This window comes from Calonectris borealis, chromosome 2 (genome assembly GCF_964195595.1).
Source record: "Calonectris borealis chromosome 2, bCalBor7.hap1.2, whole genome shotgun sequence".
Taxonomy (NCBI): domain Eukaryota; kingdom Metazoa; phylum Chordata; class Aves; order Procellariiformes; family Procellariidae; genus Calonectris; species Calonectris borealis.
In genome coordinates this window covers 98,915,619-98,937,149 of record NC_134313.1, presented here as the reverse complement: position 1 = coordinate 98,937,149, position 21,531 = coordinate 98,915,619, and the positions used below count along the sequence as shown (strand labels likewise).

The 21,531-nt window shown below is 41.5% G+C and overlaps 1 protein-coding gene across 10 annotated transcripts in view; it reads right to left on the bottom strand.

Moving 5' to 3' along the window:
• Positions 1–602: 602 nt before the first annotated feature.
• Positions 603–21,531, bottom strand: part of HIVEP1 (HIVEP zinc finger 1) — a 127,391-nt gene continuing 106,462 nt past the window's right edge. For 8 of the 10 annotated variants that reach the window (XM_075142687.1, XM_075142689.1, XM_075142690.1 and 5 more), the window contains 2 exons: positions 12,468–12,976; positions 7,895–9,629 (listed from right to left, as the gene is read on the bottom strand). In XM_075142687.1, coding sequence (XP_074998788.1) covers positions 8,454–9,629; positions 12,468–12,976 — 1,685 coding nt within the window. In that variant the 3' untranslated portion in view covers positions 7,895–8,453. The other 2 variants (XR_012672489.1, XM_075142696.1) reach the window with 2 other exon arrangements.

Sequence of the window (21,531 nt, the reverse complement as noted above, 5' to 3'; positions counted from 1 at the left end):
TTAGAAGTCTAGGACTAAAAGCCCGACACAGTCCACCCTAAGACGTAAGAGCAGCACATTTTATCTTCCTTTTATATGAGCTTAATGACAGAAAAAGGACAGCCCTTTGGTCCTTCATTCAGCTATTTCCACCGACTAGAGGAACAACTTCTTAAAAAACCACAATATATTGTTCAAACACTCCCATAAAAATGGTCTCTCCGACTATCCAAACACATTGTCTGTTGTCTTAGATCAAACACGGCTCTTAATCTTAAACATAAGGATTAAAAGGCATCCCTTAAAAGGAAAGTTTAAAATTCTATTTTAAAAAAAGTTCAGAATCTTAAAAGACCAATTATTTGTGCAATCTTCAAGATCAAACGCTGCTGAAATAAAGACTTTAACTGCTTTATCAGATAAAACCCGTGTTCAGAGATTGCAAGGGGAGAAGAGACTATTAAGATAATCTAGTTTGACCTCATGACCTTAGGTTTTGGCATTTCACGGAATCTTTTCAGTTGTTCATCTAGCTAAATGGAAAATTGAATAAAAGCATCAAGAACACAACAGACTGCATAACCTTGAAAAAACAGACCACGTGTTTTCATGTTCCTTTAATTTGTGTGTTTGTAGGCAAGGCTCAAGACTTAAATGGATAGTACCAAGTCCTCCGCTGATGCTGTTGCTGAAGCTTACGGATGTCATTTTCCATCAGATGAGGATCTAGCCTGAAGAGTTTCCAACTGCAAGGGAGAACTAACTAAGTACAAAAGTGCAAATACTTAGAAAGGGTAATTTGTAGAAGACTCTGGGCAAACTAAATTTCCAAAGTCTCTCTCCTTTTTTCTTCTTTTTGTCTTCCTACTGTTTCTTTTATAACAAGTGCTTAGGACTGTGTTCACCATGCCAGTTTTCAGCAGGACTGGAGCGAGAAGCTGGGATGCATTTCTTTGTGTGTGTCTTTTCTAATCTGTTTGAGCTGTCTGATGTCTTCATATCTAATACATTCTGGATCTTTGATCTGAGTTGGAGGATGTCTCAAGGAGGAACGATGATTCACAGGAAAACAGGATATCCACAGGGGAGCCAGTTACCCAGTCCAGCAGAATTAATCAGCATTAGGTGTGTGAGCTCTTGCTCTGAAACACTGTAAATAAGAGAGAGTCACAGATGATTATAGGTATGGGAATAGACAAAGAAAGAGAGAAACACAATTTAAACCTCTAAGTGTCAAAAATGGTTTCTGAACCACCCCCTTTGATTTTGGTGGAGCTAAACTGTCTGGTGTCCAGATGAAAACATGACTTCTGTTTTGCAAAGAGGCACTGTTTCAGCATTTGCTCCTGTTCTGGCTCCTAGACTGTTTTTTGCAAACCAGGGACACACCTAACGCTGGGTAACAGGGCTGAAATACAGGACGCTGCCTTCCTGTGCCTAAACAGCCTCCCAGCCTGGTTACAGCGCGGTGCTCTCCCCGGCTTGCTCTGTCTTGCAGCCCGGTTTCTCTCTCTCTTTCTTGTATCGTGGCCTCGTTTCTGCCAGCGGGTGCCTGCAGCTGGCCTAGGCTACAGCACGGGAGCTTGGAGCAGCCTCCTGGGAAAGAGGCGTCACTAATGAAGGTGCCCGCTTACCGGGGGAGCCGAGGGGCATCACCTCCCTTGCTACGTAGTCCCTGGCCGATGAGGCGAGAGCTGGTGCAGCACTAGTGTGCTTCAGCCTCCCTCGAGAGGATGGTGACTGCATCCTTCCTTGCACCCCTCGGGCTCGGTGGCAGAGGGTGCCACCGCTCCAGTGTCGGTGGCCGAGTGTGTAGAAATGGACATCACCATCTCTTTTTCCTCACACATTTTCAGAATGAAGCCCCTGTGATTGCATTGTATAAAAGATGCGATCTCTCTGCACACAGTGTGCCTGAGGCATGGAGAGCCTCACAGAAGCAAACGACCTTGTTGCTAGATCCTGTGGAGGAGAACTGGGTGCCAGAAGGGCAGCAGCTCAGGCTGGGGAGTTTTTGAGTATTAGCAGGAACAGAGCTGTAACACTTTTCTGTTCAAACAGGGAATTTTGGCTTCCTGTCTAAATTCCTTTTGATTTGTCAAAAATTTCTGTCAAAAGGTGCCTTTTAATCCTTCATTTTGACTTGCTACAGCTTGGTCATAAGGGATGGGAAGGGGGAAGTCTCAAGATGGTGGCTTTCCACTCAGCCGCTTCAGGTCCGGGTAGGTCCTGTTGATGGTGCCCAACTCCTTTTTCAAAATCTGCACCTGCACGAGGCCCGGTGCTGATCAAAATCCTTGCTGGTGTGCCGTGGCCCTGTGCTCCTGGGGCGCGGGTGGATGTTCGTGGTGACGGTCCCTCCGTGCTGGTCCCTCACTGCACGTGCATGTCCAACGATCCCTCCTGCCTTGCACAGGCATGCCGGGGAAAGCCCCTCACGAAAGCGGGGCCGCTGCGGCTGCGATGGGGACGAGCCCTGCGCAAATGAGTGAGCTGCGAAATCACTTCCACGGCTGCATCCGGGGTGGGGAACGACTCTTAACGGTCATAGAGTTTATTAGAGAGCTGCTGTATACGAGATGCAACTGTCACCTGTGTCAAATATTTTGTTTCTCAGAAGGAGGAATCCAACTGTAAGGTATTTAGGTACCAACACCAAAGCACCTTAGACCTAAATGACCTGCGAATGGAACTTCTGAAGCCCAAAGGGATGTTGTAACCACCTTAACTTAACAAAAAGAGGAAATGCGAGGGGTATTTGACTTTACAAACAGCCTTCAGTTGGCCTGTTTCCAGCACAAATGCCTCATGAATGGTAATGGATTTCAAACACACTAAAGAGTACAGCCACAAAACCAAACAGGCCTTAACATTTGACCTTATTGGGGAAAACAAGCCTACTATTACCAAAGAAAACTAAGCATGCCTAGCTAATTGACTCATCTTAGGACAAGTTTTGTTTCCATGACTGAACCGTAGGAATGCAAAGCCTTGCCATCTTTCAGCCAGCATGGCTTCCTTAGATCTCACACGGAATATCTGAAAATCGCCAGCCACTCCTAACATTTTGAGTAGTCTGGCCAGTATAGAGAGAAGTGGAGGGACAAACATAACACCAGCAACACCTTTGCCATAAGGTGGTTTTTTTTTTTTTGATTCACCATTTCTGGAACAAAACATGGACATCAAATCAATTAATTACATGCTGTTACATCCCTGTTGCTGTTTGCTCATCCACCCACGGACATTCCACATAAAATTACCTAATAATCAATCTGAAGTATTTTCAAGTAGCTTGTTTTTATCCTAAGCCAGCAATAGAGTTAGCAATCCAGTGTCTAGACCTAAGATAGTGGTCTCATCCTCAAAGATATAAGCCATAAACGGTTTCTATGTGGTGTAAGTCTCTGGTATTTTATGTATCATTAAAAATGGCTGAGACCCTGTACAAGCAAAGGAAAATTCCTTAAGCCATGAAAAGACAATTCTAGCCACATTTTTGTAAGACCTTCATAATTTAACATTCACAACTAGAGACTGACCACAACAGTCACCTAAGATTCATGACACCTATTGTTCATACTATAAACCATGAAAACGAGGTAAGGATTCCCTGCTATGAGATGTAACTGGTCTCAGAGGATCTTTCAAAAGCAACAGAAGCACAGTTGCTTCTGTCAGATAAATCAGCTGAAGGCTATCTTGAGCAAGCACTCTTACTTGTAGATTGTTTGGTTTCCCTGGCTTTTGGCAAGTCACTCACGCTAAAACTGAGCTTTTTAAATTCTGTTTTGATGAAACTATCCCCATGTTAAACACGTTTGAAAGGCAGTTTACAGGCTTAAACTAAAGTGTTTATAAAACCTTAGGGAGGATTATCTTGCAAAAAATGAGGACTTCTGGAATAAGCTGTATAGTGACAAATTCATTTTATATTCTGTTTAACATACATGTCAGTAAACTCAAGGCGAGATACATCTGAAATACAGCATGTTTAGCTAAGTGTAAAGCATGGTATGTCTTTGTTTTATGGTATATCTTTTGTTTTTGGGGTGGGCTAGACTGTGTTCAGCCTAAGTACATTGTCTCAGATGAAACACATGTGATGTGCATTTGAATTTGCTTGTATGCAAAACACTGCTGTCAGACTTTCTGGCAGGGCACTGGCTGATATGGACCAACTGTGGGCAGCTCTGAAGCTACAGCAAGTTACTTGAGAAGTGAAAGGAGCAAAAGCGTGAACAGCAGCAGCAATCAATATAGGGCTGGGCATCGCTGAATCTAGTAAGTTTGTTTTATTTCAGCTATGGCCCAGAAGTTGGGAGTTGTGTCTGGGGATGTAATGCCACGGATCAAAAGATCTGAGGCCAGTTACAGCAAAAGTGGCTGTCTCTGGTTTAGGTCTTGTCCTAAGAAGTGACAGGTAGGTCATGCTGTAGCTTATTAAAGCCCAAACAGGGAACGTAGGCACATTTAGTAGAGTCCACATTCCCAAACCGATATTATTATATGGACAGCAGGGGAACATGCTGCCTTCAAAATCAGATACCCACATCATCAGCAAACATCACGTATTGCAATGAGAAATCAATCGAGGTCTGAGTTGAAAGAGAAGAGCTACAGGCTACGGGTCAATTCTTTTTCTAGTGAGGGCTTTTGACAGCTTACAGGGAAGCATCTGCATGGGTCTCACAGAAGCTGACCATGCCATGTCCTTACTGTAGCTGTGTTTGTACCCAGCCTTTAGCTAGCACCTGCTTGCACCCTCTTGATGAGAATAGGTTGTGTGAAAATGCCAGACTGTGCCTGGGTGCACTGAGGAGCAACACTTGCCCTGGCCTATTAATGTTTAAACAGTTGTGCTGGATTTGCCAGAGGGTGTCTGACAGAGTCGTTAAAAATTGATCCCTGAGTAAACAGCCTCAGTGCTATTTACTCCAATTCAGCTGCGATAATTTACACCATCTGAAGAGCAGCCTAATCCTGCACTGGCAAATCTCGGAGGTACTTGCTACTGACTTGAACAGAAGGATCCTTGTGGCAAGGGGAGTGCAATTTCCCCATCACTAATGACTCTGGACAAGAGACTAAAGATACAACACAATTTAAAATAAAAGGAATTAATTCAGAATGAAAACATAATCACTAACACAATGGTCACAGGCTTGTGCCGATGCAGGACACCCATGTATGCTGACATATAGCATAGATGTTGGTTACATGCATGATTAAAATTAAACTGCTAGCTACTAACGGAGGAGAGGTATGGAGTTTAACCTTCTCTCAGGTCTGGTCACACTCCTAGTTTGGTTTTTTTCCCTGTTGCACAAGTTGTAGAGGCGCCTCAAGGAATACCCATTTGGAAACATGCTAGAGGGAAGGGAAACAGTGTAATGTTCAGGACCACAAACATCTATCTTCTAGAAAAGTGTGATTTCCTCCCAACTCCATTTGAACAAGGTTAGATATACCTGCAACTACCCACTAATCTTTTCATTGTTAGCGGAGACCCTGCTTCAAATACGGCTCATCTGCTTTGCCTGGCTGTATATGATGATCGCTCACTATCAGTCAGTACCCATCCTCTTGGTTCTTTTTCTCTATTGTCCTGCTATTAACTTACCAAATGACACACGTCTTAACATTCCTCTTTATGACATGTTGTCTTGTCATTCTTACTCTTCAAGATACTGCTTCCATCTCTTGGCCTTGATGTCTTCAAAACACCTAGAATAGAAGAGAGACACGTGTAGCTCGCCTGATTCACCAGGTTGAATTTTCTGTTAAATTAGTGACTTCCTGGAATTAATCCTTAGAACATGAGCACACCACAAATTGCTAGTCAAGTAAATATTTAAGATGTGTATACAGTAAATCTCTCGAGTTTTTAAATGGTTAGTAATATCAGGACTTCAGGGCATGTGGAACAGCAATTTCTTACCTACTGCTTCCTTAAAAAACTCAGAGAAATGGTAATATTTGTGATGATATTCAACATTTTGGAGATAGTTTTACTTTGCTGTAAACCTATTTGATCCAGTCATCTTTTTTTTGTCATGCTGTAGACAAATATGCTCAAATTAATTAGCATAGTTCTAGTTTACTGGTAAGTGTAAGTGTCCATTTCAAAGAAGCTAAAACTGATGCAGAGTTTCTTGAGTTCATTAACTACAAACCTTTACCCGATTCTACTAGCAAAAGTTTCAGGCTCTTGAAGCATATGTAATGCAGCAGTGGTTTTTTTAACTTTGGCTGGCTCAGGTAATTTCACATGTTTGGAATAAATGATAATGATAAAAGGCACATTGACATCACTACATGTTTGTAAGAAGAACATACAAATGCACAGTGACATTTTACACAGTGGTTGCACATAAGACACTCACAAATCTGAAGTCCGACGCTGTGGGGTGCCGAGTACTCTTAACTCTCATGAAGTTCAGTGCGAGTTGAGAGTGCTTCGTGGTTCAGGTGCTTGGGCCTCAGTGAGGCTCTGCACAGTAAGGAATTATACCAACATTCACGTCTGAGCCGAGAGTAATTTCTCCTTTCTAGTACATGCGTTTCTAATTGCTGGATTAGTACAATTGGCTGATAATCACAGTAATATAAATGATTTTCTGGTACTGAAGTGCTCTTTCTGAAAGTTAATAAAGCTCACTCAACATCGCCTACAGTTTTACAACACACGGTAATGGAATAATGTAATGAGCAAAGTGAGAATAGTACAAAAGCTGATGTAAAGCTAAAAATGGATCTAGGATAGTGCTGTTCGTGAATACGAGCAGTACAAGGTATGAATTACTTCTCTGAGCTGGGTACAAGAGTTAATCTGTAAACAAGGCAGCCCAGCTCACATTCAGGTTCACTCCTGATTTTCTTTCAAGATTTGCTTCCCACCCTATTCTTCCAGTTGTTTTATATGCACTCGTCCTTGCTATTTCCATAAAGGTGATGATGCTTTTAATTTACATCTTCCAGTTTTCTACTGGAATTTGGTTGTTTATAAACTTCTGTAAGAATGGGATGTAAGGACAGAGCAGAAAACCAACTCCATTTAAAAATTACATCATGAATCTCAGGTCAATTTGAAACTTTCAGGAATGTGTAGCCCCGTAACATGTGAGACTTGTCTCCTGCAGTAGTTGAACACCTTAAAAATTTATTGGTAACTTTAAATTGTTTTCACTATGTGCAAACAGAATTTTATTAAATTTCATTATTCTGGGCTCCGTCCATGTCCTGAATGCCCATAATGACGAGTTTGTTGATACACGGGCACATTAATTGTATGTGTAAGACCCCTAGTCCCTTTTTTCCCCCTGCATGAATAAGACAAAGCCATGTTTAGGGAGAAATTGGCTTTGTCTACCTGTAAACGAAGATCACCTGAAATGCAGTCTTACAAGTTGTTGGTGGTAACTGGTAATGCCAAATCCTCATTACAGCAGTGGCATTTTCACCAACTGTATGGCGGATTTTGCAATTAAGAACACACAAAGAATTATTCCTTTCTTGCGTAACAACATTTTAATGTCAATAAAAACTGGTTTTATAGTTCAAGATTACAAATAAAAAAATATTTCATCTTGACCCTTTTGCTATTTTCCCTCAGGGAAGTCTTCAAATTTTAGTTAGGAAGTGTTAAAAACACGAGGTGGATGGATACTCGTTCTACAAAAAGCTGAAGGACTCCCTCCCCACTTTGCCATCGCCGGATGTTTTGAAATAAAAGGTTTTGCTCCAAGTAAGCTTGAAGAGTGTACTCTCTCTCTCGTGGCAGGTGAAACTACGGGGGCATACACCACCACCGGATCCTTTCAGGCTGAACGCAGCTGGAAGGATACTAAAAGGAACGAGTCAAGCGCCTCTCCAACTACCGGGCTGCATCAAGAAGGCACAACATAAGCAATGGTAAAGTCAGTAAACAAAATTTTACTGTAATATTTCATAACACAGATACTGTATTTCTCTTTTAAGTGTAAAGCTACCGTCTTACACAAGAAAGATGGACAGACCCTTTTCCAAGACTAATATGGATACAATAAATATGGAGTTTTACATACTAGATCTGTACACAGAAACTTTGTCCCACAGCCATAAAAATTTACATTTAACAGTGCAACATATAATTTAATCCTTTATTTATCTGACATACTTACTAAACACAAGCAACTACCTGGTTTTAATATACATATTTTATATATATATATTTTATATATATATATTCAACAATCTGTACAGGTTTCTAAACATAAAACTCCAAAAAGGCACAATCGTCTATACAACATGTACAAAAATGGCTGGAGCTGACAAGAAACAACAATTATTGGTCAAGAGTTCATGATTGCACGAAGATTAGTAATGGGTTTGTGTCAGAAAAATGTGCTTTAAGGAAAGGAAGGTTTGCAAAGAAACCTGTAAGTGTTGTAAAAAAAAACCCCAGAAAATAAAAACACAATGAAAAACAAAAACTAGGTTGCTATTACAAGTCTATCCTCATCGTCACTGCTGCCATCACTAAACTGCACCGTGTTATGCCGCCGGGGCAAGGCGGCTGGCCTGTGTACCTGTCTGTCCGGGGAGACAGTTCGGTGGACCGGGGACTTGGTTAACGCGTCGGGATTTGCCTTGGAGCGGGGCTCTGCCGGGGCAGCCCTCTTCACCTGGAGGGAAGGGACGTCGCGCTTTGGCTTGGCGGGGTTCGCGAGGTCAGTCTTTTCGGGGTCCGCTTTCCCCGGACCGTCGGGTCGCTCGTAGTCAGGCAGCGGGGTGGGCTCGGGGTGGCTCTTCCCGCCGTACCGCTGGCCGCCAGCCGCCGCCTGAGGAGAAGCAGCCCTGCTGGCCTGGCCGACTTCGGCCGCGGGGAAGCCGACAGGAGCCGGCTCCGGCTGGGCCTCGCAGGCTTTGCTGCCGGAGGTGGGCGCCTCGGAGGCTCCCTGCCCCTCGGCGCCGACGGGGCTGACGGAGGGGATGAGGGTCGGCAGGGCGATGTTCAGTATCTGCAAGCCGGGAATGTGGGCCTGCGGGCTGGGGTTGCCCTGCGGGGCCGCACCGGCGGTCAACACCTGGAGGCCCACGGCGTTCAGGGTAATTCCCGAAGGGCGCATCTGCGGGGCGATGTTTGTGTTTGCCAGGCCCAAGATGTTCACTGTCTCCATGCCCAGCGGTGGCAGGGGCTGCAGGCTGGGCGTGCCGAGACCCTGGATGCCCGGCACGCTCACCTGGCCTATGGGGATGCACGGCACGACGCTGTTCACCTCGGCCACTCCCAGGGGATTCGCGGCGGCGGCGGCGGCCGCGCCGCCCGTCTCGCCGAGGGCGCTGGTAGTTCTGTGAATCACGCTAACGGCAGGGATGGTGAGCTGCACCGGCCCCGCCTGGATGGGAACGAAGGTGGAGTAGGTGGCCAGGCCGGCGGGGACCACCTGAATCCCCCCGACCGGTACCGTGCCGTAGGGTGCCTTGGCTTGCCGCTGCGAGTGCAGGGGGAGGTGGCTGAAGAGGTGAGTCTGGGGAGCCCTCAGCTCGGCAGCGTGCTGCGGGCACCCGGCCAGCTTTTCCTCTGGGATTTCGGCGTAGGGCGACGGCACTGTCGTCTGCATGCTGCGGTCCACCGGCGAGGAGGGAGAGCTGACGGAGGGCGTGCTCTGGGAGAGAACAACACAGGCGTGTTAATGCGGCGGCCACCGCTATCCTCGAGTGAAATGAAAACGCAAGGTAGCTGGGAGTGCTTCCCACACTCCCTTTTAAGAAAAAACAACAACAAACTGGTTCACAGCATATACTGCCCAGCTCGAACAATGAACTAATTTCCTTCCTTTCTTTTTCCAACTCCTTCCTCGCCCACTGATTGCATTTTCCTCTCCTAATTACCCTGGCTAATTTCTCTCGAACACTAGTACTCGAAAACACTGCTGAATATCCTTTGTATGTGTTTCTTAAGGATCGAGAAGGCTTTGGAGAACTTTTTCTGTGGAAATCACCTCAGGCAAAAAGGTTAAATAACATAAGCTGGCATTTTTGATGCATGGGGTTCCTCTCCTGGAGGCATTACAGCCTCCGGCAGGCAGCGGCAGCTTCATGGCACATCTGTCTGTAGGTGCTTCTGATGTGGAAGACAGGCGATATGCCATGACAAGAGATGGATGACAACTACAGCGCCCACAGAGGCGGAGGTGATGGGCGGATACTGGAGTGACACGTGGGACCCACGTCCCACTGCTGCCTCAGCTCGCCGTGATTTGGGGCACACACCTGGAACGATAACTGTATTTATATGCTCCCTTTTCTTGTCATACAGTCTGTGTTACCAACCAACGCTGGCAACTCCTTTCCTAAAAACACCTAAACCGAGAAGTCTTAAACTGCAACTGCAATCCTGCAATATCTTTTAGTTTTAGGCATATTCATAACACATAACGAGTGGTGCAACCTTATTTAGTTTTTATAGTCCCAAACTGTAATTCTGCTGACTTTGACCAAACTCTCAAGAAATCTCTAGAGCAGGCACAAAACCAAAACAATAACAGAAATACTTTTGAAAACTGCTGGTAGGAAATGTATTGGTTAAAGGAGAATATGGTTTACTGACTACGCAGTGCCGACCAGTCTAAATGGAAAGATGAGTGTGAGAAGGAAGCCAACATCTTTCTCAGAATTAAGTCCTGTCTGACACCTCACAAGAAATCCTGATAAACTGGTACAGATGCTTCGAAGGAACATACAACAGCCTTCCTCAGCTGTCTCGACCCCTTGTCTTGATTGCAAGAACTGGGATCCACAACCATTCACAACAGGAACAGACTGTAGATTAACCATCAGACACATGGCTGCCACTTCTTTTGGTCTGGGAAAGGAGGAGGTAGTCTGGAAAGGAATTACTGCCTTGTATTACTTACATGTCTTTTTTAAAAAATACATTAATGGAGGCAATTATTAGAGGCAATTATTAACAATTAAACATTTTTAATTGTTTGAATATTTTCTTGAGGCTTCAGTGGTTCTGTTCGATGAAGAAGTAAACTCAGTCAAATTCTTTCTAGTATCTATTGGCAACAACTGAAACCCAAAATCCAAATATTAAGATCCTACCCCTTTTGTGGCAGGTATATACAGTGATCGGAGACCACTACATTTTATTCTCTGTCATACTACAAAATCGCTCCAATTTACATTTGCCACACGGACTCACAGTTCTTACAAGCAGGAATTAACCTGTGTCAAACAATGAAATGCAGCAATAACTTTTATTGTTTCTGCTTGTCAACACTTCACTATCTTAAATCTTGTAAAAAATAAATCCACTAGTACAGATTTTCAAAGAAAAAACAAGCCAATAAGTACTTAAACCAGAATGAAATTTTTACTTACTGTTTATGCGTTTGAAAATTTCCTGCTGCTTATTTTTCTGCAACTGCATGCATATACTATTTGTAAATATTGCATTCATCACAGAGAAGGCAGTAATTACTCCTTTATTTAAACTACATTTTGCATCACATTTTTCTGAGCATTATTGTGGAAAGCTCTAATGCCTTCCTGGTCTGCAGTAAGAATTCAAAACTTTCAAGAGATATCCTTAGGGTCAATCAGGTATGTGACTTGTACCATCCCCACTGCAGTCCATTAAAATATTGCTGAATTGTAAAAGGCTTAACACCTGCCAGTTCTCCTCTGTGACATCCTCGGCAGAGTTTTAAAGACAATAGTCGCCAGAATTACTGAACACTCCTGCAGCCTTGCACACAGACTGACCTCATCTTCCTGCACACTGCTCTGAAGAGCCATGTGTCTACAATAGCCATGGGCAAAATTGATCCTTTTCTGATCAAAATGTTCTTTCAGCTTGGAGAAAAACTGAGAGCACTGGGAACTCAGGTCTCAGTTCTGCGCTCGTCTCTCTTTTTGTTATTGTGCAAGGGCAATCTCCCAGTTTCCTTGAACATCTGGTGCTCCTTCTAATTCTACTACTAAGCATATCTGGAGGAGAGATAAGCAATTGCACAATTTTTTTATAGTGATAAGGCAAGAACTTTTGGGACTAGATTCATTTCCCTTGGCAATTACCAATAATTCTATCGTCATATTTCAGCGTGAAATGACTTCTGAATTCTATCACTGTCCTCTGAAAACTTCATAACCACCACCATATGTTCATTCTACATATCTGTTATATCCCTTCTGATTTGTAATACAATCTGCCAGCTCCAAACTTCAGCTGAAACGACCATATTACAATTAATACTTTCAGGGAGAATACATTCAAAACTAAGAATTTGAAAAGCACTGCTCCTACAACATCGTTGTTTCTGGAGTCCTGCACATCTGTGCTTCGATTACTTTCAACTCTTCTTAAAGACTCAGCAGCCAACAGCTCTAAGAATGAAGGGAAAGGCAAACATTTTGATCTTTGAAAAATCTCCAAGAAGATCTTTAAAAGGAGAATTTAAAATCCCTCTCTCTCTCCCGGAGTCAGACACTCCTACCTTTGTAAGAGCTACAGTTGATATTAAGGAGTGGCCCGAGGCTGTTTCTGGATCGGGGTAATCCACAGACATCTGGCGACCTGGAGATGTAGGAGCGACGTCCGCCAGTGCTGCGCTAGTACTGCGGGGACCCGCTCCTCTCTCCTGGACTTTATCCTCCTGTGCCTCCTGATGGGTGAATTCTGCTGGCGACCTGGAGGTCCTGCTAACCGCGCTGAGGACGGTCATCTTCGTCAGCAGCGCTTTTGGCAGACCATCCATAGAGTCTGTGTGAACCCCAGCAAAACAGTCTGGAAGTCTGATGTCTTCATCAGTGCTGGCGGCATCCTGCAGGCCGTGCCGAGAGGGGTGATGCTGGGGGCTGGCTGTCACCGAGGGGGTTGTGGATAGGACTGACTCAGCCTGGCTGTCTTCATCGTCATCTTCATTGTCATTTTCATCTTCATCCGCACCATCAGACTCCTCCACATCATACCCTGACCGGTCATAGCCAAATCTTTGCTTCTCACCTGCAAAAGTGGGAATTAGAAGGTAAGCCAATGAAGGTCCCGAACTGATTGGGAAGGAGGTGGGAGGGAGTAATTAGAAACACCAAAAAAACACATGGCACGTGCATTTTTCAGTCACATCCCATTGCATCAAAAAACCAGGGAAGATTTTAATTTTTGTTTTTATTTTCCAGTGTACATATTTAATTATACAGCTACATAATCTTTCATCTCTGCTTCCGTGTTGTTTTCAAGCCTCTGGATTTGGCTGTTTTCTTTTAAGCCACTTATAACTATTTGCTCAAAGTCACCCTTCACTCTTTTGCTTGGGGAGAAGCAGATCCCCGGTTCATTAAGTTCCCAGTGATGACACACGGAGCTGGTCTGCCAACCTTAGCGGTGGGATATTCTCTAGCTGGTTCTGACTCATAAGTGGGTGTCCTTGTACCTAATATGAATCACTGCTGCAAAGGGTTTTGAAGGATGCAAACAGAAAGACTGGAGGCTGTTAGTCAGGAATCTGTCTCGTTAACAGGCAAAAGAGACCAAAATTAGACCTTACCAGATTTCTTCACTTTGCTAATGTTTTGAAAGGTTCATTAACAAATCACCCAAGATGTCCGAGGAGGCAAGAAAGCCCTAATCCTATCAAAACTTACCTATGCATGAAACTTTGCTCCATGAAGAAGCCCTCCTGACTTCAAGTCTTAAAGCCAAACTGCTGTCTAGTGGTAAATTTCTACAAAATACAGCTCCACTGCAGTTTTCACCTTCTTTTATATCATAAGTTGGAAAGAAAGAATCGTCTTTAGTAAAGAGACAGAAAATCCCATCTGCTGTATCTGATTCCAAGCCAGACTGTCTGGGATCATATTTTATAAAAGACAAAATGCTTTGAATGCACTAATATTTTATATTCGATTAAAGGTCTGTCTGCTGAGCTGTCCAAAAAAAAATCAGCATAAAAATCATTTGGCTCTGCAAAAGCAATGATGGCTGGTTAGTTAAAATTTCAGAGATCCTGTTCTAGGGAAATCTACACAGCAACTTACCATCAAAATGAACGCTTCCGAAAAAAATCAGACCCTTAAAAGAATTTGAATGTACTACCAATACTTTAGGGTGCTACATTACCAAAACCAGAATAAGCGTCTTGAACTCCAGATAAAATAAATGGGTTTAATTGAGCTACCTCTCAATAAGTTACCCACCATTATAAGCCTTTATGGTTTCAAATGAGCAATGCAATTAGGAACGAGACTAATAGCTTCTTTAAAAAAAATCCCTCTATAATGACTTTGCCCCTCTTTGCCTACACAGTAATTTGTACATTAACTAAATATGGAAACTATAGATTTTCTACATTTACTGCAGCAGGCATGAAACTGAAATGTTATTAAAAATACCCCAAATCCTCCAGGTCACTGGAACGATGCTAACAAAAATATTTTTTAGAATTTTAAATAGTCTTCATTTATAATTCTCATCTACAGACAAAGCTGTTCAAAGAAGAAAATACATTTTAGTGGAAAAATTAATTCAGCAAAGTTCATTCCAAAAATATGGCAAGTAGGATTGTTAAAAATATTACTAACAAAACCACACGGAGTTATTCAACTTTTTTTTTCTCGATACGTCTGTCATTTCTCTTCTTCACACAAACGGTGTTTCTTCATCATTAATTTGCAAAGCAAATACATCTAAAATGTTAGAATCTCTACATGTGTTTAATTTCTGAATGGAGATAACCTCCCTCAATGCCCCTGTAACAGGTCTCGAAGACTTCTCCATGTGTTACATCTAAAGGGTCACCCATGCATTTCCTGCAACTCTTTAAATAATGCATGGGGCATTGCAAAGTCTTGAATTTCAGTCCGGACTCCCTCTTAACTTTGGTCTCTTTACCAACATCACATAACTATTCTCTGGGAAATCCTACTCTTTCTTTTCTTTTTTCTCCCTCTCTCCACATGAATCACATTTTCTAAGAAAGCTGATGTCAATCACAAATGACTGTCTCCACTGGCAAGAAAAAGTACCTGAAGTGATTAGACTGACTTTGTAAAGCAAGGAAAACATATGCTCAAACAATGCTCTGATTTATAGTAAGAAACTATCTTTTCTTCAAATCAACATTTAAAAACGCTACAGGATTTACTAGCAAATGCTGCTTCTGTAGAAATTTTCTGCATACGTCTCAGCTTTCTAGAATAAAACCACGGAAAGGAAAAGGGGAACTGTGCGTGGGACACAGATTCCTTACATGCAGGACTCCGTGGGATATCATTTCCCTCCATTGTTTCCCTGTTTACCTCCACCCTTTGTGCATTTGCCAGCTTCTATTTAAGTGTGGTTACCTGGAGCCAGAGCCTGCAGTGTAGGCGAGGTGACAGCGATGAATGTGGTTCCCTTACTCCCACATCGCTTCGAAACGTCAGATGAAAAAAAAAAACATTCCTCGCTTGCTCTGGCAATGCACAAAGGAACGCTCTGCTCTGGCTTTTACACCTGCGTGCATGTTTGCTGAAACAAGAGGTGCCCAAGCTTTCGTAATTAGTGATCCTGTTAAGCATCGCTGTAAATCAGTGGAGTTGCAAGAGGACCCAGTGCTGGAGTTTCAAGCGGTGGAAGACCCAGGCAGGTTATGGGGCTTCTCCGAATGAGGCACTGAGCTGAGGCTGTGACCACTCCTTGTGGTGAAAGACTCTTTTCCAAGCAGTGTCTTGTTAACCAAGTAGTATTGGCCCCGATCCATTTTAGTAATGGTATGCTGCCCACTAAAGTTCCCTTGCAGTTTTAATTGGGGAAAAATTAATTCTTCGCTTCCTATCTTAAACTATGCACAATTATAACCATATGCTTATGTAGCTGATATATATAACTAGAACTGACTCAATTTCCAAAGGGAACAAAATGACTTCTGTGTTTAACGTTGTATGAGGTTGTAAAGCAGTGTGGGATATTTTAGAATGAAGGATGTGTCATAAATTTAAAGGCCACTAGCATATGGGGAAATGGCTTTTGGCATGAAAGTTCACAGTTTTTTTTAAAAAAAAAAGAAAACAGGAAAAAAGTTTCACACTATTAAGTGAAGCCTTTATGAAAGCTACTTCTCTTTCAAATTTGTAACTCTCACCATTTTAACAGAAAGACTGCTCAAGACTGCCTCAATTTTTTATAAAGACTGTTTTTGGAAGAGTAGGGAATGTCTCCCATCCTCTGTCAACTGCTGCAATCTTTTCTTTTAAACCCTTAGTAAGTCTCTTTCTTCTTCCTGGACTTCACAGGAGAAAGTGGAACTTTTGGCTTCAGACATGAACTCTGCAAAAATTAGGAACAGCTGGAAATAAAGGTATAATAGAAATATGGGCATAACTTCTGATGCGGGATTTTGCTCACATGCCAGCTATAATTATATTTAATAAAATTGAGTTTTTAATCCTTGGTATTGAAGTAAGTGTATACAAATCATGGGCAAAAATCATCTTAGTGCTTCATTTATTTTTTTGTCAGTCCTGAGTTAGTTAATCAGCTCTGTACTGTGTTTGTGGTGTTGACGAGTTTGTTGGCTAAGGTTGTGTTATACTGACATTTTACCTCAAAGCTGGGAAAGAAAAAACTTCAAGTTCTTTAGCACAATAGCATTAGCTGGACTTATCAGCATCCTAGTATGTCCATTAGTGAAGCGCCTGGGGCTGATAAGTCCATGAATTGCTTTTTCCAGTTGTGATGCTATGAATTAGGTAACTGAAATAGGTCTCTCTATGTACTTTGAAGTTCTTTATTTTAAAAGTTTTTCCTAGAGGAATCCTTACTGTATATGGTTTTAACAATGACCATCTAACTATCATCATACTGCAAAGTACTAAAAGAAAGGTTCTTCAGAATCTCAACTTACAGCTTTTAATTTTAACTGCGATATTACCACCAATTAGTCCATCACATGACCTGACTTACCAGGCCCTCCTACAGACTTATCAATTTCTGCACCAAATCCAATGATAAAGTTCAACAGCTTGTAACTTAGCCATATTTGGTTATAACTTAATCATTTTTAGGTAGATTTTCACATAAAGAGCAAAATATTAATTTTCGTTCTTTCACCAGCAGGAACACAAGAAAGAGCTGAAAAGATAAGTCCAGACTGCTGAAGTTTTACACATTTCTAAGCAAATGGACAGTTATGTAGATAACTATAGGATTGCTATTAGCTCTATTTATACAGATTAAAGACACAGCTTATTAAGTATCTGTTGGTCTGTTCACTATCTATTCCCATCTAAATTTAAATTTACTACATTTATTGGCTTTTTGCACCTGAGTAATACAAGCAGTGTTTATTGCCTCAAGTTGTGTAAGTATCTTCAGTTATGGGTTAATATCTACATAAAAGCATTTAAAAATAAAGCATCTGTTCTGTATTAGATATTCTCCATCAAACTCAAGAAAAAAGATATACTATGGCAATAAAGGCAGAAATATTTTTTAGTATGTCATCATATTATCATAAAATTGAAAGTAAGGTCTGTATGTCATCAATGCACTCTCTATTTTTCTAAACAATTACAAGCTTAGACTTGCCTTTCACCTGTCGTATTTGTCTTGTAATAGACCGTTCCACAACCATTCAAACAAATTTTTAAAAAGGTAAAAACAAAGTACTGTGAAATAATGCTAGCATCTATACCCAAACTTGCTGTATCCTTGTCTTTCTAAGTTCATAGGCGATTTCAGTCTTGCTTCAGCTACTGCCCACTGCTCATCACCATCAAACAGGACTCATAGTGACATCTACTGGGTTAAATTCAGACTGGTAATAGCCAGCGCTCCTCAGAGATGAGGAAAAAAAACCTGCTTTTGACTTTCACTCCTAAGAGTATGGAAAGTAACAAAGTAAACTAACCAAAAAAATAAGAGTAACCTCTGTTTAAAGAGATTATTCATACCTAAGCCTTCCTGAGTAACCTGTATATGGTAAATCAACCCTAGCACTAGGTAGTCTATTCCTAGGCTGTAGGTGTAGGGCTCCAGCATGCTTAATGTACATCTAGTTGAAGATTAGACACTAATAATTAAAAAAAAAAAAAAAAAGGATTAAAAAAATATTTCTTGTAAGCTATGCAGAATCAGCCTTCCATTCTATTTGCAAAAGGAGGATATTATTGCAAGGATTTTCATTTATTTTCACTCCTTCAGTGCAGGTGCAGTGAAAACACAGACTGAGTCATGATTAAGCTAATGAAGAGCCATGGAACTCACTTAAGATCTACTATAAGTAATATATAGCTAATTAACTTAGAACCATTGTATCTTTAGACGGGTTTATTTAATACTGCCGAAAATGAAAGTGTTTTTTTAATATATATATGTATGTGTATGTATATATAAAAAGATACATATCTGAAACTTAGAATTAGGTCTTTTCACCGGTAAAATAATTAATATTTTGGGATAAAATTTCTCCATAGAGACCATTTAAATAAGTTCTGACCATCTACTGATTTCATTATTAAATAACTATCTTGTGCAAGTTTACTCAGGTGTACCATACCACTCATACATTAGCTTACATATGAAATATTACAGGTTTAAAGTTCATAACTTTTAATTTGAAGACAAATTATTGTTGTTTTTAAGACCGCATAGCAAAATATTGGGTCAACATGGCCAAAAAGGATATCCCCAGTTGCAGTCTGTCACACTAAACAGTTCACCTCGCCTGACAATTTAATTCAGATATTAACATTCCTTACATTGTAACCCTGTATTTTGGTGACAAGAACATTCCACAGAGCAGAAGATGAAAGATAAATGGATGAGGGAATGGTTTTGAATACAAAAAGCCAGGCCAGAAAGTACTTACTAATACCCAAATGATGACAAGTCCAAATACAAAGAATGCTATGTTAAAAGCTCTGATCACATATAGTCTCAGACAGCTAAAGAGCATCTCTTTCTTTTTTCCCTAGACGCTACAGCACAACAAAATTTCAGCTTCTCAAATTACTGAAAAAACAGGCTCTGAGTGTGCGCGTGCCTGTGGGCAGGATCGTGCACAACTTTGCACTCCTTATTCAGCCGGCACGTACTATTAATCTGTACTGCTATCAGGTCAAAGTTGACTTCTCATATGAATCTAAAAAATGATATATACAAAAAACTGTGATTGCCTATGCTTTAAAAATCTACATAAAAACAGAACCAGCAAATTCCTTAGTAAATAAAAGGTTGGTAGCTTTGTGAAGTTTTTGGCTAATTCTCTAATTCGAAGTCTGGTGGAAGACATACAGCATAGTTATTTTAAGCAAAGGTGTAGACATTTTTATTGCCATAAGAATAATCAGTATTCCAAATGTTCAGATAACAGATTAGTTAGAGGCAGACAGACAGACATTCTCTGGGTCAGGAAACTAGCCAATCTCACACGGCCTACAGGAAGAAGAAATTTTTTTTCTGAGGTCATAATTATTTCTTATCAGTTTTTCTGCACCTTCCTCTACATCATCTCACATTGCCTTCCAACTGAGGAAAGAGATGGGGCTGGGCAAACCACTGGCTCGAAGAGAAAGATCATCTTTAACAACCACCCAACTCCTGAAGTAAAAAACATACGCATTTAAAGACGTCGTTTTTTAAAGCACCAAAAGGATACGCGGCACAAACCAGCCACCACCGCACACCAGAGGGAGAAGGGGTGAAAGGGCCAAAGACGTAACGCCACGAGTGCTGCTTAATACCCGAGGCCCGTCACGTTTGCCTTTGTGGGGGACATAGTGCTGGCAGGGCTGTCCCTAGAGCCCAGACCTGGCACGAAGGGAGCTGGCCCCGAAAAGGCCCTGGGGAAAGGGCAGCCAAAGAGCCACTTCGTTAACTGAGACTGCCTAGACACCTCAAAAAAATAAATACATTCAATCACATTCAAACTTAGCCAAAAATTAGCATGTACAGGATTTCAGAGAGGGCAGCAGAACCACCTACATTTAAAAAAGCATGTATGCAAATACTTCACACTTTTTTCCCCCTCCTGACTCTTCGCCTCAAAAATGGGCCAACCGGCAAGCTTCTGAATTATCACGAGAAATACCTTCAAGGGTGGCTAGGTGAGCTGAAGGTGAAATCACATTTTTGAAGTGTACGGTTCCTCACTGAATTTACACGGATAATTGTAAATGCCCTGTGTTAAGCAGCAACTGGAGAGGCTGGACTGGTTTGGCTGCAGCAAACGCATGTTTATCACGGGCTTAATTACCCTGCGTCTTGGATAGGACTTTTGTGCTGAGCTTTGTGCTGCACAGCTGGTTTTGCTATGGGTACATCAGCCAGACCGTTTAGAGAAGGTAGGGGTTTTATCACCAAGTCGTTTATTGGTTTGGGGTTCTTAATTAAGGAAAGAAATGTTACCTGCTCTATTTTGGGGGGAGGTAAAAAAAAAAAAGAAAAAAAGCATTGTAGTCTTAAAATTAAATTTCTGGGAGAATTTCAAGGATTATGTGGCAAATCCTGCTGAACGTTTGTCTTGCCTTTTTTCCAAAATAGAATATTTAATTTATTAAGTAATTACTGTGCTGAAGCAAAGAACATATTTCAGGGAATATAGAATATATTTATACTATGGTTACACACACTTGTACATGATATGTAAAAAGAGAGAGAGTCTCTCTCTCTCAATTAAATAGTCTTAAAGCCAAAGGAAAGCAATCTTTCAACAAATGTTTGAAATGGCTTACTTCTACCGGGTGTTACTGATAATTCTGTTAACATTTGAAACATTTCCCATTACACTACAACCACAAATGCAATTTTTAATGTATGCAATTGGGAGTATCAATTTATCAATCAATAAAATGTTTTCAGTTCCTAGTAAGTGGAAATACCTGTTCGGCTGTAGTTTACAAAACTAAATAAAATGCGAAAGCTACAGAATATTGCTTAAAAAAGTGACGATTTTTCTGTTACGTGAAGGCTGAAAATGTGTTCCTCTGTGAGAAAAGGACAGTAATTTGTACTGCCGCTTATCTTCTGTGTTATTTATTTGGTACCTCAAATTGCAAAGTGGGACATGTTTTTAGCTTACTAAAAAGGAATATATCGAAGAATGCCAAAAAAGGGAAAATGTAGGTTTCTTTGTACCTAGTGCACTACTGAATCATACCAGCTGAGTCATATTCCCAGCATTATTTAGAATTAGATTCAAGCTGATTCGCTTATTCTGCTAGCGGTTGTCACATGGGAGCAAGTGCATTCATCTTTCTTGCCCTTTACTCTTTAAATAAAGATCTCCACTGCTTTCTTTTCTCAAAACCTCATCCGCAATCTAATAAACTATTCCACTGAAGGAAGAAAAATACAAGGCAAGGCAACAGGACTCATCTCCCTGCTGAGAAACGGGAGGAAGAAGAAAATGCCATCACTGCACTGAGCCATGCTGAGATCTGACACAGAGTCCTAACGCACAATCCTGTTCTCCATCTCACTGCATCTGGTGCAGCTACATCTTTCTTATCACGCCGAGCAAAACCTGTGCAAACCCGGTTTGGCCCTCTTTGACTGTCCTCGATCTCATCTCCTCTTCAGCG